The following is a 17571-nucleotide window of genomic DNA, read 5'->3' on the forward strand; positions in this document are numbered from 1 at the left end:
CACACTTTATATTCATGAAACTCTTTTGTGGCTGTTTGAAAAATCCTGTCTTTGATTCATCAAAGTTGTCACTATTAGTCCAGCAGTAGAACCAGGCAACACAACAAGTCAGTGACTTGTTGCAATCGGCTTCCTTACATAGACAACTTTTAACTAATTGGCACAATGAACACAAGTCATTGCACTGATGAGTAAATTCTGTTGGGATGTTGACTTTGTGAAGTGCCTTTGGACGACTCTTGTGATTTGGTGCTATATAAATAAACTGAATTGAAAAAATGACCCGTTACTGATAGACAGGCCGCCCTTAGCCAAATCGATACAAGTTGCACTGAGTAGGAGTGTTGAAAAACCCCTATTAGTGTGATGAGATCAAAGGACCAGGAATTTTTGGATGTAACGGTTTTGGTCCTAGAGTGTGTGGTAAATGGCCACACATCAAAAACTACACACCACACACAAACCAACTTCACTTACGAACATTCTGTGGTCAGATGAGGAATCCCGCAAAACCTCTAGAGATCAATCGTGACTTTGGAGCAAACGAACATGACAGAGAAAAAGTGTGCAATGCGCTTCCGTCACTTCGCCTACTGATTGGCTACACGCAGGGGCAGACTGGCCTATCTGGCATTCTGGCACTGTCCCGGTGGGTCGCTTAGCCAAGTGGGCTGCTTGCCCAGCTTGGGCCGACACTACTCCACAATTGGTGATCTTAAGAACATTAGCTACATGGTAACCCGAAGCTAACAGTTTTTCCAGACGTTTTCAGTGAGAAAAACGCGGTAGAGCAATGACGTAGGAGTTTTTTTTTACCGCGTTAGCATGTAGCTAATGCCCCACTGATCTCCGCCCGTGGAGAATGAGCTGATCTGGAAGGCCAGGGCTCCCGGTCGCAGCGGTCTGGCCCTGCTTATAATTTAACAGTCCCAGTCCATATTAGATCTCACATTCGGCCTAGAGACGAGTCCCCGGGCGGCAACACCCCCCACCCCCGCTGCTCTCCCAATAGGGAGGGCCGACGATTCGTAAAAAGGCCAGGGCTGAATTTTGGTCCCAGTCCACCCCTGACGACATTCCACAGGCAGTTAGTCCTTGAAATCGGACCAAGAGAATACAACCTGTTAAAGGCTTGATGGCAGACAGTTCTGACATCCTTCTGAGCAGACCAGGGCTTTCTTAACACACCACACATGGCAGGAATATCGATTCCACAATGGTGTCAGAAGGGGCGTGTTCATCTTGCCGTATAAGCCATCTATTCTGGGAGAGGCTTGTTTTAGCACCTGGCTTAACTGGGACCAGTCTAGAGGAGAATGGCATTTCCTACTTTCAGCTGGGCACAGTGACACAGAGGAACATTAAATATTCTCTTGGTGTTGGAGACAAGTTATACTGTCCTGTCTTTCACCTTGGTTTTCTCTTCAGACATAAATTACAGGTTTAAGTGACAGGCAATGTCATTGTACAAATACATTTAATGAGCAATTCTTTTCTGTGCAAATAAATATGACAATCAAACGGATTTTATTCTTTGAGGAGTAAAGGACACGCTTGTTTGTGTATTAGGACATTTGGGAATGGAGGCTTTTTACATGCTGGTCACAGAAAAAGAAGATGGCCAAGCTTCAGGCTTTATTCAGATGTAGTAGAAGATCACATTTAAACACCACTTAAAAAGACGCTATCCCCAGAAAAACGTCAGGATGTATTTGAACCCAAAGACAGGATGTTATTCAGTTTGCATTAAATGTTGATCATTTCTGTGTTAATGACGACAGAAGAGGGAAAAGTCTTCACAGGGATTTTGTCAGACTAACCTGAAAATTACAAACCTATTATTTCTCATTTTTACTTGCTTAAGTCAGTCATTGGTGACAAATTTCAACCTGATGTGGACCAAGAATTGGTAAAAGGCCTGATTTTTTTATAGCGCCTTCTTAGGGTTCTACAACCTCCCAAGGTGCTTCACAACACAGTCAGTCATTCACCCATTCACACACTGGTGATGATGAGCTACGACGAGCGCCTGCCCTGGGTCGCACTAACAGATGCGAGGCCTGTCGAACAATGGCGCCACCGGCCCCTCCGACCACCCACAGCAGCCTTCTCTGGTCGAAGCCGGGACGGAAACTGCAACCTTCCGATTAATTGGATAACCTGCTCTACCTCCTGAGCTACTGCTGTCCCAAGAAGAAACCCCATTGGTGAGATTGCTCTGCCACCTGTTTCAGATCCTCGGACACATAGCGTAACATTAACTCTCCTTCCTGAACATTATGAAAAGTTAAACACAATCCCAGAAGAGCAGTTAAATAAAACAGCATGCTGGTGAAGTGCAGCTTCTGGTCACACACGGCAGAGGCGAAGTCTTGACTTCAAATCTAGCAGAGTGAAGCTAAATCCATTTTACAGGCTCTGATGATTCCAGTAGTGACCTGACACAGACATGAATCTGGCTCTCCATTTTCTACATCATTTTACTGGAAGCAGCTTTGTTAAGGTTCTGAATTATAATTTTATGGAGACTTTAAAGCTACAATAGCAAATCTGCTAGCTTAAAACCATTTTTTCATGCCTCAACAACATTTCAACACAGTATAGCTACAAATATATTGTAGAGATTAAAATAAACAATTAATTAAGTGGTTCTCTCACATTTGTCTAAAAACCTCAGCCAACAACACGACTCGGTCCGAAACCAACGATTGGAGCAATCGGTTGTCTGTCTCACTGAACCGCTGCACTTCTGCATTTCCCTGGGTTCTCCATTCATTAAGCACTTGCGTATTTGGCAACAGAACACCACCGGTGTGAGAGGTTCTCGGCTGAATAACATCAGAGAAGGAGAAACAGCCGGCTGCTACCACTTCAACTCTAGGACAAACTACCGGAGTCCCAAAAAGAGAAACCCAATTCGAAGTCATGGACAACAAAAGACGTTTGGACCAAGAAAACAGTGCCTGGTGTTTGGCGCTATCGCTTAAAGCGGGTTCTGCTATCAGGCGGACATGGCTGACAGGATGAGTAAGAGCTCTGTGACCGTGTTTGAGTTTAGAAGCTCATTATTTCTGATAAAAACAATTCTGAAAACAGTGATTTCAAATTTAGAAATATTAACTTTATTAGACAGTTATGCAGTTAATATTGGACATGGGTTCTTTTGTAGAAAAGTCTACACAGTACCAACATACCCCCCCCCCCCCCCCCACAATAAAACAACCCAAACAAAACCCTGAAATGACATGTAGTCCTGAAGCTTTACAACATTAAGCATGACGAGTAACAGTTATCTATCACAGCTCTTCCATCACAGATAAGCTCAGATGTCAGGAAACTGCTCAACAACGGACTCTGATGGGAAAGCAGAGAGTCAGGATGCTGCATAATCAGTTTTTAGTCCCACAGGGTAGACAGAAGCTGAACTTTAACCTCAGATCTTCACCTTTTGGCCTTCTTCTCCTTCATGATCTTCTTGCTCTCCTCTCTCCTTCGTTTGTTGACGGGGTTGCGCGGATCGTAGATCTCAAACGTGTCTTCATCCTGCATGTTGGCATCCTTGACTTTTCTGCTTTGCTCATCAAACTGCAGAACATGGGCCATCCTAAATCAGATAGAGAGCAGTAAAGAGTTCAAAGAGCTGCTGCAAAGGATCCACTAAATCAGATCTACAAAGAACTTTTTCTCAGAGACATGTTTGATCTCTTTGAAGTAAGTGGAAACAAATATAACTGTCAAAAAATAGAGGAAACCCCTCTTTTTTTAAAGAGGAAAGCATCTCAATCTTCTTGATATTCTTTAGAACAAGCGCACATACACAAACCACACAACTGGGAGTAGACTGTAAAAGAAATTAGGGGGAAAAGTGTCACAGAAACCATGAAAACATTTAGCAAACGTCATTAAAAGAGTCATGACGTCACCCAAAAATCCCCAAACGTGTCTGAAAGCCTCCAGCTTCAGGGCAGATTGTTGTCATCCTCTTTAAAATGTGGCAGGTCTTCTCTGCTGGGGCTACTGGGCTTATCAAGGGTATCTAAGGTTAATGGGTTGTGAACTGCTGTGACGTGGTGGGAATAACATCACCGTATTAGATTAATCAGAGTTAAATCAGTAGTGTTCAGACACGTTAGGTTTCAAACACATTGACAAGGTAGAAACAATACACACGTGGTAAATGGTATAGTTCTCACAAAAGCAACATCTCAAAGTAATGGTGTGAATTTTCCCTGGCGATAGGAGGCAGTACATACCTAAATCACTCAGGGTTGCGAATGACCACAGTCAACAATTCTTGTCATGTGTCTTGCCCATGTATGTCTGATCTCTGAATTGTGTGTACTGAAACTCTAGTTTCCCTCTGGGATTAATAAAGTATCTTTGATTTGATTGATATTTGCAGAAATTAATGGTACAAACTACACATTGTCTATCGGCCGATGCATAAAAAATAATGGCCTGATATATTGTCCCACTGATATTTCGTTCTACCCCTAATAGGGCTGGTGATCACACGTGATTACGCATAGCATTCTGGGATGTGCTCAGACATGTTGGTGGCATGATGAGTGTAAACAAACCGTGTAAACAAACAGTACGTTGCAGAGAAGAAGCAGATTTGGGTGAAAGAAAGTGTTAAAATCCCAAAAAGGATGCGGAATATACAGGGATAGGGTAAATAAAAACATCGGGGACTGGTGTGGACAAAATCTGCATTATAAATGGTTTTGATCCATATGAAAGACCCAAGACTGGAGCACTGACGACAACTTGTTGCCTCCAGAGTTGTGCATAACGGACATTTTAGGCTTTCCTGTTCATGCTGTGAGCGGATGTAAATGTCCTGATGAGAGGTAAACATTTCATTTGCTGGTTTTTGTAGTAAAACAATCAAAATTGTCCTCTCACAGAACAAGTGTAGCAGGAGAAGTTGTGTTGTGTGTCAGTGCGCCCACTTTAGCTTACCCGTATGTGTGTGTGTGTGTGTTGCGTGTGCATGTCGTGGTTGAAGGAAAGAAATTATGTATAAAAAAACGTACAACATCTGTAACTTAAAAGAATCAAAATATTCCACAAGGTGACGTTTGATCGCCTTACAGCTGCGATCCAAGCAAGCCAACTTTTTTATGCTAGACTCGTGGCTGTGCCTCCAGTCAGGAAAAGGGTGAAAAGTTAGCTAGTTTTCCGTCTTTATTCCCCTGGCGATGACGCGTGTCACCCCACAACACAGCAACGATTTACCATTGTTGTGTAATATGACCGATCAGGTGATTAACGGGGCGGGCGCATCGGTGATGATGTCACAATCACAAGACCTAGATGTCAGCTTCTCTTTTCCGCTAAGACAGATTCAAGAATCAGGACATTCCTCAGAGACATCAAAGACAGGAATTTCACAGATAACCCTGACAGGACTTCTTCAGAGGACTGTTATCAGCAGTCTTCAGCAATGCAGCAGCATCCCCTTTTTAGTTTACACAATGGGATGTTGGCTGTGTGTGGCACAGTGGGGCAGTTGGTAGCACCGTTTTTCTCAAAGGGAGAAGGTTGCAGGTTCACATTCCGGCTGCAGCCTTTCTGCATGCAGTCAGCATGTCCTCTGCATGCATTTTCTGATACTCCGGCTTCCTCCCAAAGGGCAACAACTTGCATGTCAGGTGTGTGTGTGTGTGTGTGTGTGGGGGGGGGGGGGGTCACTTATGATAGAATAATCTGCTACATCAGCAAACTTAACCCTTAAGCAGAATATCAGTCTGTCCCTGATGGTTTTCTTGTGGAGTGCTACTATTCTTCCCCAGATGCTACGGCTTCACTTGAACAAGGGGAGGAAACACAGGTACTGAACTTAAAATAATCGGGTTTGTTGTTGAGTTGGGTTAACAAAATACATCCCATCCAAAGACCGAGGACAACTAACACAAAAAACGAACACTACCTTTGATGTCAAGAGATAAACAAAAATGCGGTCAAAAGGGAGGTAAATATCCCTGGATTTCCAACAAAACACAAAAACGACCTCCGCCACTTAAGATAAACAAAAGGATTTTTAAATCAAGCGATGTAACAAGCTGAGGTTGTTACACAATAAAACCGACAAAAAACTAAACTTTTTTCTAAAAAGTACAAACTACACTGAAGGTCTAAAGAGAACCTAACACTTTCAACTTTTAAAAAACACAACTTAGCTTAACCAGAACTAAATGCTAAAAGCTCACAAACAAACATAGATGAAGGACCTCAGCAATGCCAAACTACTAATCTACTAATCAGTCAAACGGAAAACAGTTGTGCTGGAGTGAACGTGGAGGACCACTGGTGACGTCACCGGCCGGAGCATTCTTGCCGTCACCATGGAGCTCAGAGGTGAGCCGACAACTACGCGGTTCTCTTGCTGGATCTTCTCTTGCGGAGAGCTTCAAGCACCAGGAAGTAAACACTATCGAGGAGGTCCTAGTGCTGGCAGAAGACAGCACAGCTTCCAAAACAACATGAATCGTGAGGGTCGTGATGGAGAAATGGCTTTTTTGCTACCTTTCTTTACCCCAGCCATTGTCCAACAGTCTTGCCCAGACTGTATGCAAGCCTGCTGCCATTACCGAATAAGATCTGCACTGTGAGTTAGATACGGACTTATTAGAAGCCTGTGGTGGTGTAGTCTGCCTAAAATCTCAGTTCAGTATGTACCTTAGTTAAATGATAAATGACCCGCACTTGTAAAGCACCTGTCAGAGGCAGAGGACTCCAAAGCACTTTACACTACAGTGTATCATTCATCCATTCACACACACATTCACAGGTTGATGGTGACGAGCTACAACATAGCCACAGCTGCCCTGGGGCGCACTGACAAGGCAAGGCCTCTGAGTACAGGCGCCACCAGTCCCTCCAGACCACCACCAGCAGGCAGAATTATCTGCCGGGAGCCGGGATTGAACCTGCAACCATCCAATTACTGGACAACCCGCTCTGCCTCCTGAGCCAATGCTGCCCCCAGTTTTAATCTCATAGTTTGGTTCATTTCTGGAACAAAATTTTAGGGATTTCACAAGGGAACAAAGTGAGAGAAAAGTTTTTCTTTCCTGTAAACGGAAACAACATTTTCCTTGGATAAAATGTATAGAATAAAATAAAAAGGGTAGAACGCCTTCTCCAGGTCAGGGATGGGGTCCTGCCCCAAGTGGAGGAGTTTAAGAATCTTGGGGTCTTGTTCACGAGTGAGGGAAAGACGGAGAGTGAGATCCACCAGACTAAAGACCAAAGGTGACAGATCATTTGCTGCTGTGGCCCCCAGATTTTGGACCTATCTCCCCCTGAGCCTGAGATCAGTGGGCTCAGTGGTCTTTAGCTGAAAACTCACCTGTTCAGGCTTTGGTGTGGCCTTCGACACCACCCTCTCCTTCTTCTGTTCTTATTCCGCCTTTTTCGGGATCCACTGATTTCCTTCTTTCCTATTCATTTTCCCTCTCCATTTCCTTATATTTTTAATCACAGTTTTGTCTCGTTTTAAACACATTTTAAATCATTTTTTGAAGTCTTTTTTATATTTGAATTTTTTTGTTTTTGTGAAGCACCTCGTGATTTTTATCGTGAGAAGTGCTATAGAAAAGATTGTTTTCTTTCTTTGTTTCTTTGTTGAAGAGTGTGAACATGAGAGCACGTGAATAATAGATAAGGTTGCCCAACATTCACATGCTGATGGTAATAAACTACATTGTAGCCTCAGCTGCCCTGTACACTGGCAGATGCGAGGCTGTCACACACCAATGGCACCACTTCTTGGATTTGTCTGCTTTGATTGGTTATTAGTTTCATCCAGAAAGTTGGAGTCCAAGAAAATTACTTATTCTGTTTTTTGGGCCATGCCAAACTAGTCTCTAGGCAGGCATCATGTAAATGAGTTTCACAGTGATGTCACTGAGTAAATAAGGGCAATCCTTGACTACAAATGAGGCATTTCAGGAAACTTGATGGCTGTGCCTTCTGTTGGAGAGAATAACTCCCCTTGAAATGGAGAACGGCTTTACAGATTTGCAGACACGTTAATTACAAACATGCATTAATTAGCACAGTTTAGCGCTGATGTTGACTAACAGACGGGTCCTATTTAGAATATCTTATTCAGTTTTAACCTATAACTAGGTTCCAATGTTAACTATTTCCTGGTGATCAAGGGGTAACGCAGAACTGTCCACAAACTGGGAAAAGTAATTTACCGTATATTGTTAGATATTTAGCATTCAGCAACACTGCGCTCCTTTCACTGCTATCCAGTGTGCCATTTGAGTATGTCAGCATGTTGGTTATGTGCGTCTCCTGCTTTCTCCTTTGACATCGGCAGGAGTTGCGACGGCTCATCTAGAGAGCCAGAGCTAGACTCTGGCAGCCTCTGAGGACCACTGCAGTGAGAGTAGTCTGCCTCTGATAATTTGTCAAGCAGCCTCAGCGATGACAGTCCACCGGCTGAACGGGCCTCAGCGTCACACAGCGCTGAAACGTGATGTGGAAACGCACCGTTTGGAGCTGCCGCGAAGCGAGTCTGCTGATCCTTTCCTTGGTTTATTTTTTCTGCATTTTGAAAGAGTTCCTTTCAGGACATGAGTACTGGTGTGAGCGGTGGCACAGTTCTTGCAATGGCTGCTCATAGACTTTGTGAGGAAGTGTGTGTTAGCTAAAAGGAAGGAGGGGCTCAGGAGGGAGAGTCAGAATCTGTAGACACAGATGGAATAGTTTACCTCCTCTGGCCCAGACTTGACTTCTAGTGTCTGACCTGTTGTAACCCACATTCTGTTCACGGTGTTCTCTCGAGTGGCACAGACTCGCCTCTGTTTTTTTTCCTCCTCCTTCTTGGACTGCTCTGTTCCTGCTCCTCTCCCTCCCTTCTCACCCTTCCTAGCACAGGGAGGTGTCCCTTTGGCTGGGAGACGCTCCCAACGCCAGCCGAGGCTTCTCGCTAATTCATTAGGGCCCCCACACACGGTCACAGCGTTTCTCAAGACTAATAGCAACTACAGGTTTTGTTATTCTAAATCTCTCTCACACAGACACTTTTCTCAAATTCACACACATGGTATTCATTTCAAACCCTCCCCTCTGTGTAGTTATAGTTTGAGATCTATGGTGAAAAACCGAATATGAGAGGAAAACACAGCGTCAGGGTTGATTTCCTGATGGTCAATCTGGTGGCTGCGAGCAAAAATCCATACTTTATACACACTACAGACACACACACACACACACTACTGACACACACGTGCAACTTGAACTTTCACACACATTTATAAGTACATGAAGGGGGCTTCGGATGTGACAGAGGTCGGGTTCATAATCCCAAGAGAAAGAAGGAATCTTTACAGTATGTTACTGTTTTACTGTCTTATTTACGCTCCTCTCACTGTCACAACAAATGTTTTCGTTTAGTGTAACCATGACAGTGTCTGGCAGCAGGAATGACACTATGTAAACATGGTACTGGCTGCTAAAAAAGACCTTTTAATGCCAACCTGTCTTGCTTAGACATTTCAGTCCACAAAATAGCATTTGCCAAAATGCTTCTTAAACTCTCCAAGACTTGGAGCTGCTACCATATAGAGAATAATGTGAGCTATTTATAAAACATCTAGCATGTTGGTGGTTTCTTTCCAGATTGTAAAGAGATTTTCCACCCCTTAAGTAAAAATTAGGCTGTTCCCCAGTGTAAGTGGGAAAACGCATTTTGTAACCAGCCACGTCATTCTCGTAATCTGGCAGTATTCCGTTAGCTTTAGCTTAGCATAAACAATTAAATGAATGGTAACAGCTAGCATATCGTGTGAAAAAGTCATGGAAATGACTCAATAATCACCCACATTTTTCTCGATGACTTCAATAATTGACTGCAGCTGAAAATAATAAGTAACACAAGGGAATTACAGGAGCTAATTTAGATTTGGGATTACATTACGGCTAAGCACCGATGTGAGATGATGCATGTTATACAGAAAACCTGGAAGTGACTATGTCTGCCAGATGTTCTGATGATGTGTGTCGTGTCTGTGCACCTCGCAGTGGCGGCTTACAGTGGTGCTTTGTTGTGATGTAGTGTAGCGTCCAGAAATGGTCAGTTTTTCATCTATATATTGGCCTTTCCAGAGACAGGTCATCTTCAGGCATTAATCTGCCTCTGTGCGTCTTCTAATCTTCCAAGCTGCAAGAAAGATTCCACAGTGCGTGTTGACACTTAGATTGTCAACATCATGCTCCTTCCTCAACGACTCTCTGCCGAGCTGCGGCTTATCGATATGCCTCACGGAATAAAAGATGAACTTTTATAATGAAATCATATAATGGAATGAACAATATGGTTAATTAAATCAGGTAATGAATGGACAAGGTGTTAAATGAAATGTTTTGATTAATCTGTGCTTGAATTAATAAGGTTGACTGAAGATGACCGGTCTCTGAAAAGGCCAATGTATAGATGAAAATTCAATTTAAAAATACTTTATTAATCCCAGAGGGAAATTGATTGCTGTAGTAGCTCATAATAATAATAATAATCAAGTCATCAAAGAGTTGTTGTATATTACAATGGCTGTTGGCAGGAAGGATCTCCAGTAGCGGTCAGTGTTGCAGCGAAACTGAAGAAGCCTCTGACTGAAGACACTCTTCCGTTGTCAGACAGTCTTGTGAAGAGAACGCTCAGGGTTGTCCATCATTTTCTTGATTCTCTGGAGAATCTTTCTTTGCATTATCTCCTCCAGCGGTTCTGAAACTGCCGAAACTCTGGCTGAGTTCTTGAAAGGGCTTGGAGTTCCTCCATCTTGTTGGCCAGAGATCTCACATTGCCCATTATGATCGATGGAAGAGATGGTTTGAATTTCCTCTTTCTCTGTCTCCGTTTTGCTCCCGCTCTGCATCCACACTTCTTGCGTTTTAGCTCATTTGGGATTTGTGGCTTCAGTTGAGGTATTATTTCAGCCTTTCCCTTGTTAAGCAGCTGCTCCCGATTGTAAACTGCTTGTTGCCATGGTTACGCATCATAACAAATGCTCAAAAAGTGAAAAAAGATAAAAAATAGCAGTAAAAATCCTCCAAGCTTCACAGCACCAGAAACAGAAAGGTGAAGTGTCCAAAAAAATACAGTTTTTCTTGAGAAACTAGAAGAAAAAATGCCCAAGAAAAGGCAAAACTTACATATAGTCAACAGAGCTACATGCAGCCGCCCAGAGCAGCGCAGTTTCGGAAAAAAAACTGATCATTTCTGGACGCTACAGTAGTCCCAAGTGTAAATCTGCTCCTGTAATTCCTTTGTGTTTACTTAATATTGTCATTCATAGTCAATATGATTGATGAGGTCATAAAAAAAATTTGGATCATTATTGAATAATTTGAATGATTTTTTCACAGAAAATGCTAGCTGTTACCATTATATTACATTGTTTATGCTAAGATTAGGAGAATGGCTGGGCGAGTTACAAAAGCCCCCCCAAGCAGAAAAGAAGATACTGAAATGACGAATCAGAATTCATTACAATGAATAGGCAGTTTTAAACAGGTGACTTTTAGGCTGGGATGAGACCATGGTTCTCGACTGGAAAAGGGTGGCTTGCCAACTCCGGGTCGGGAGAGAGGTCCTACCTCAAGTGGAGGAGTTTAAGTATCTCTGGGTCTTGTTCACGAGTGAGGGTAGGAGGGATCGGGAGATCGACAGGCGGATTGGTTCAGCGTCTGCAGTGATGCGGACGCTGAACCGATCTGTCGTGGTGAAGAGGGAGCTGAGCCAGAAAGCCAGGCTCTCGATTTACCGGTCGATCTACGTCCCAATCCTCACCTATGGTCATGAGCTTTGGAAAGAACGAGATCGCGGATACAAGCGACCAAAATGAGTTTCCTCCGTAGGGTGGCTGGGCTCAACCTTAGAGATAGGGTGAGGAGCTCGGACATTCGGGAGGGACTCGGAGTAGAACCGCTGCTCCTCCGGATCGAAAGGAGTCAGTTGAGGTGGTTTGGGCATCTGGTCAAGATGCCTCCTGGACGCCTCCCTGGGAAAGTGTTTCGGGCATGTCCTGCCGGCAGGAGGCCCTCGGGTCGACCCAGGACACACTGGAGAGGTTACATCTCCAATCTGGTCCGGGAACGCCTTGGGGTCCTGCCGGAGGAGCTGGTGGAGGTGGCTGGAGAGAGGATGGTCTGGAGCTCCCTAGTTGGGATGCTGCCCCCGCGACCCGGACCCGGATAAGCAGAGGAAGAAGACGACGACGACTTTTAGGTTTAGTGGTGGAGAGATGTGGTGTTATGGAGTTTAACTGGTAAAGAATTGCACAGTGAGGGTGCAGATCTACTGAATGCTCGACTTCTTATGGTGACAAGTCGAGCAGAGGGGTTGCATAGGTTGATAGAGGCTGTGGATCTGAGCATACAGGAGGGTGTAGGTGTTTGTAGGAGCTGAGAAAGATATGTAGGGGCAAGGTTATGAATGGCCTTAAGTGAAAGAAGTAGCAATTCATAAATGATCCTGAACCTTATTGGCAGCAGTGAAGCAGCATAATGAGGGTGATGTGATTAGAGATGTTCTACAATGACGCATGCTGCAGAGTTTAGAACAAATTAAGTTTGTGCAAAGACCTCTGAGGCAGACTACAGAGGAGGGAATTACAGCAGTCCAAGTGAGAGGTGGCCAGAAAATTTACTAAGATGGCGGTTGTGTGATTAGAGAGTAATGCGATAGTAGGCTGAAAGGGTAACTGCACTGATATGGGCAGCAGTAGTTCAGGAGGTTAAGTGGGTTATCCAATAATTAAAGGGTTGTGGGATTGAGCCCGGCTCCCGGTGGAGAGTGCTGCTATTGTGTCCTTGGGCAAGACACAAGGTGCAATATGGAACAAACACCAACGCAACATCTAGTGTGTGGAGGTTGTAGCTGCAACATTAGAACAAGGCTTCCAGCCATCTGGATGTCATGTTTGCTGCCATTATGTGAAATTTGGTATTTGAGCCCATCTGTTGTAGGCTTCACCTAAACCAGGCGTGGGGAACCCCGGTCCTTGAGGGTCGGTATCCTGCATGTCTTTGCTCCAACACTTCTGATTCAGTGGTTGATTAACCTTTTCAGCAGCTCACCAGGCTCTGCAAAGGCCTGTTAATCACCTGCTGATTGAAATCAGGTGTGTTGAAGCAGGGTTGAAACTAAAATATGCTGGATAGCGGCCCTCGATGGATCGGGGTTCCCCACCCCTGACCTAAACTCAATCTGGCTTTAGATCTTTTAGGGTCGCTTCTTCTGAGAATGATAATGACATCTTCTGGGCTCAGAAGCAGCTGCTTGACTTGCCGAGTCCACAATTTTCTACAGTGCCAGCCTCGCTGTGCCAAGTGGACTGTTTGGCAACCCACAACTGTGCCCTCTACTGGCTGGCAGATGTAAACTCTAACCCGGTGTTGTGAATGGCAAAATAAATATTTGATTATTTTTTAAATAAATTATAGCTGTTAAAGGAAATGCTGTACCTTCTTTCTGCACACCTCTAAATGCCCCATGGATGCATTACTTAAAAAATATGTAGCTTTTAATCAAACTGTTCTATATTCAACCTTTAACCCACCTTGCCTGCTGGTGGTAGTCAGAGGGACAGGTGGCGCCTGTGCTCGGAAGCCTCGTCTCAGTTAGTGTGCCCCAGGGCGGCTGTGGCTACAACGTAGCTCATCACCATCAGTGTGTGTGAATGGATGAATGATACATTGTAGTGTAAAATCTTACTCCTAAAAGTGTCATACAAGTGTGGCTCATTTATCATTATCATGCGAGTGGTAAAACAGGGTACTGTCTAGAAAGACACCAAGGCTTTTTATCTGGTCCAAACAGGAAACTGTAGATTTGTCATTGGACAATGAGAAGGTTCCCGCCTTCCCTAGTGCAGATTTTATACCCATGAGATGGACTTCACTTTTATTGGAGTTCAACATAAATAAATTGAAAGAAAAGCCACAACCTAATTTCTGATATGCAGCGTGATTAGCATAACAATGAAAGTTGATGGTAAATCTTCTAAGATGGACTCAAGAGGGAGCAAGTATTATAAACAATAGAGGGCCAAGGACAGAGCCTTGAGGAACCCCAGTGGTTACATCAGTGGGTGCTGAAGTAAACATATTCATCTGAATGAATTGAGTTCTGTCTGTGAGATATTTAAGCCAATTATGAAATACTTATTGAAGATAATCTTCTCAATAGAGTGGAATGACCATTGGTGTCAAATGCAGCACTGAGATTAAGGAGAACAAGGATGTTTCTATTAAATAGTGTATGAATACAGTCAAAAAATAATTTGATCAATAAAACTTGATACATTTGACTGACTTTGAATTCTTTCATAATTTAAAAAATATTTAAAACCATAATAAGTAAATAAGCAAAGCACTTCTAGAATGGTGGGATTGATCAAAATAAACATCAAAACATAACTGTTAGTATAAAATGCTCACTGACCATCCTCTGTCATCGTCCTCAGCCAGCTCCTCCACGTCCTCCTCCTCCTCTGGACCCTCTGTGATGGCAGATGACAGCTTGGACTTGAAGTTATTAAGCAGAGCCAGAGTCTGCCACGTCAAACATAAATAAAACATCTATGTTACATTTTAAAGTGATCACAGTCAAAGACTTGACACTGAACAATTTCAGTAAATTAAAAGGACATGTTGAAATCCTTTACCTGCTCTTCTCTGTTATTGCTTCTTTTACGTTTTTCTTTCCTCAGATCTTCATACTTCTTTCTTTCCTCCAGGTATTCAGCAACAGCCTCACTGGACGGCTTTTTCTCTGCTCAGAAAGATGACACGGTCACAGCTAGTTCACTTGGTTTTCATTTGAATCTTGATTCAGTTCAAGGATTGCTGTGGCTGAATCAATAGCTAAAACACACTTGCTTACCAAATAGTCTCACTGGACTGAGGAGCTAATGGCTAATAACAGAGTGACCAAGACCAGAGTGGATTTCAGGGTGACAGCATCTCAGGGGTTAGGAGTTCACCTTGGAACTGGTGGATTGCTACCCGGTTCAAACCCAGATTCTGTCTCTGTCAGTTGTGCACTTGGGCAAGACACTTAATTGCTGGTGGTGGGCAAAGGGATCAGTGGCGTCAGTGGCATCTTCGTATGATGCATCTGTCAGTGTCATGGACTGTATAGAATGGATGGAGCCTCCATATTGTCACCTTTAGGTTTATGAAGAGCGGGAATTAAGCCCCATGGGCGGCTTCCACTACCGCCATCTTGGCCGCTTCTCGCCGCTCCCAGAAAGTACAAAAATGGAGCTGAGAGCGAGGCTGTGAGAGTGGGGAAAATAGATGTCTCTGCGCATGTGGGCGGGGCAAAAGACACAGAAACTGTTGTGGTGTTTTCCTTTATTAGTAAACAAGAGCCTTTCAGTTATTGCTTTAGAGCAGGGCTATTCAATTTCAGGCCTTGAGGGCCGGTATCCAGCATGTTTTAGTTTGAACCCTGCTTCAACACACCTGATTACAATCAGCAGGTGATTAACAGACTTCTGCAGAGCCTGATGAGCTGCTGAACAGGTGACTCAACCACTGAATCTAGTGTGTTGGACCAGAGAAACCACTAAAACATGCTGGATACCAGCCCTCGAGGCCCAAACTTGAATAGCCCTGCTTTAGAGGTTTAACCCTTATTTTTCCCCAAATGAATCTAGTTACGTGAAATCATAACTCCACTTTTTTTTTTGTTTGCCTGTGGATCTCTACCTTTTTTCATATTTGAGGTCTCTTTTAGTTATAGTTACAATAGAGTGATCTGGGGCTTATTTTTGCTTTATTTTGTAAATAAAAGAAAATGTACTTTTAAAACTTCTACCACACGCCTGTTATGTTACGCAGTCCTTCCATTTACCATCACCGGTCGTAACAAAGTGTTTATAAGTCAAAAGAGGTGGATCGCTGTGAGATGATGGCAGCAAGGCTTTGGACAACTTTCCACCAAACTGCCCAATTCAAGTACGTCTGAAAACCCGTTATAATTAAGAGAAGCAACAATCAACATGTTGACATCAGTGTCTCATGCAGTAAATCTCCCAGCTGAGACACACACAGTCTGTCAGTTCGAGGAGTGGTAGACGGTGAGCACAGTCTGCTGGAGCACTTTCTTTCCACAACAAAAAGTGATGTCACACACACACACACACACACACACACACACACACACACATGCACACTCACGTGCGCGCACACACATACACACACACACACACACACACACACACAAACACACACACACACACACACACACACACACACACACACACACACACACACACACACACACTCGCAGCAAGCCTGGGAACAGTCTCTGACTGTATGATCGATGATCTGACACAGGTGCAACCAAATAGATGATGTCACAGAGTATATGCCTAAATGCATTTGTTTATTAGCCAACAGGCATCAACGTAATCAGTGTCTTACTCTGTTTATTCATACAGCCTGAAAAATACAGACGACAGCAAGCTGCAACATTAATGCACAACATGTATTTGAGGGAAATGAAAATAAAGTAAGAGAATCAGCGGCCCACTTATGGTTTATCATACCAATTAAAAAAGTCCAAGTCAGAAAATCTTAAAAATTTATGAAGTGAAACTATTAGTTCAGGAACACTGAGATCTAAGGCAAACTCATGAGTCCATTTGCTTACAAAAGATTGGGTTTAAATTTAAGAAACTCAATCCCTGAAAAATAGGGTAACGTTACAAACCGGTCCTGTCCCAGAGGTATACATAACTGGCATATTAAATTAACTTTAAAGGTGTAGAACATTGGAAAACCCTTTTTTAAAGATGATAATCAGTCACTCTTGAGTTTTCCATGCAGGCTGAACATGAAAATAGTCTCCTACACCTATCTCCTGCTTTAGCTTCTGATAGCAAATAGTTGGCGAAACTCTAGGATTTAAAAAGCGTGACAGATCTACATCATATTCAGTGTGGTTACACGCGCACTGATCAACATCTAAATCAATCCAGGTTGATCTTATGATAATAACCTGGGAGTCTTTATCCTAGTTTACATGCACATTAGAAAACCGACCTCTCAAATGACGTTATGTCTGGGATATGCTGGATGCTGACCGATGACACCCTGAGGTCCTACAGGAGGAACACACGCATCACCCTCTACTGCTGTTGTCAGTAACTGCTATCTTTTGAGTTTGATGGCCTTTCTAACTGCATTCCTGGCCTTCTTTTGTCACCTGGGCACTCAAAAGCAACAAATAAAGCTATTAATGTTGTAGCAACCAAAAGCTGTTGTGAATGACAAACGCTTCTTATATGAGATGAAAGGTTCCTCTTCTCTTGAACGATCATGAAAAGCCAAAGCATCATTTGGGGAAATCTGGGAGGCTTTTTATTGTTGATCCTTGGTTAAAACAGATCAAATGGGTTGGTTGCTAAAAGTTATCATTACCAGTGTACATCACTGATGGTAATTATGGGCAAATACTGGAGGCAGTTTATGTAGAACAACACCAAATTCTCATAACTTGGAACTGGAAGTGCGCAATACAAATACGTCATCCCGTGCAAC

At 43.4% G+C, this 17571-nt stretch overlaps 1 protein-coding gene across 2 annotated transcripts in view; it reads right to left on the reverse strand.

Moving 5' to 3' along the window:
* Positions 1 to 3209: 3209 nt before the first annotated feature.
* cwc27 (CWC27 spliceosome associated cyclophilin) overlaps positions 3210 to 17571 on the reverse strand; it is a 62454-nt gene continuing 48092 nt past the window's right edge. The window contains exons 12-15 of one of the 2 annotated variants that reach the window (XM_015943097.3): positions 14688 to 14794; positions 14465 to 14574; positions 3446 to 3604; positions 3210 to 3354 (exon numbers count right to left, since the gene is read on the reverse strand). In XM_015943097.3, the coding sequence (XP_015798583.1) occupies positions 3342 to 3354; positions 3446 to 3604; positions 14465 to 14574; positions 14688 to 14794 (389 nt within the window). In that variant the 3' untranslated portion in view covers positions 3210 to 3341. Of the gene's footprint in view, positions 3605 to 14464; positions 14575 to 14687; positions 14795 to 17571 lie in introns of both variants that reach the window. The other variant, XM_015943098.3, reaches the window with a different exon arrangement.

The sequence above is a fragment of the Nothobranchius furzeri genome, chromosome 6 (assembly GCF_043380555.1).
Source record: "Nothobranchius furzeri strain GRZ-AD chromosome 6, NfurGRZ-RIMD1, whole genome shotgun sequence".
NCBI lineage: Eukaryota > Metazoa > Chordata > Actinopteri > Cyprinodontiformes > Nothobranchiidae > Nothobranchius > Nothobranchius furzeri.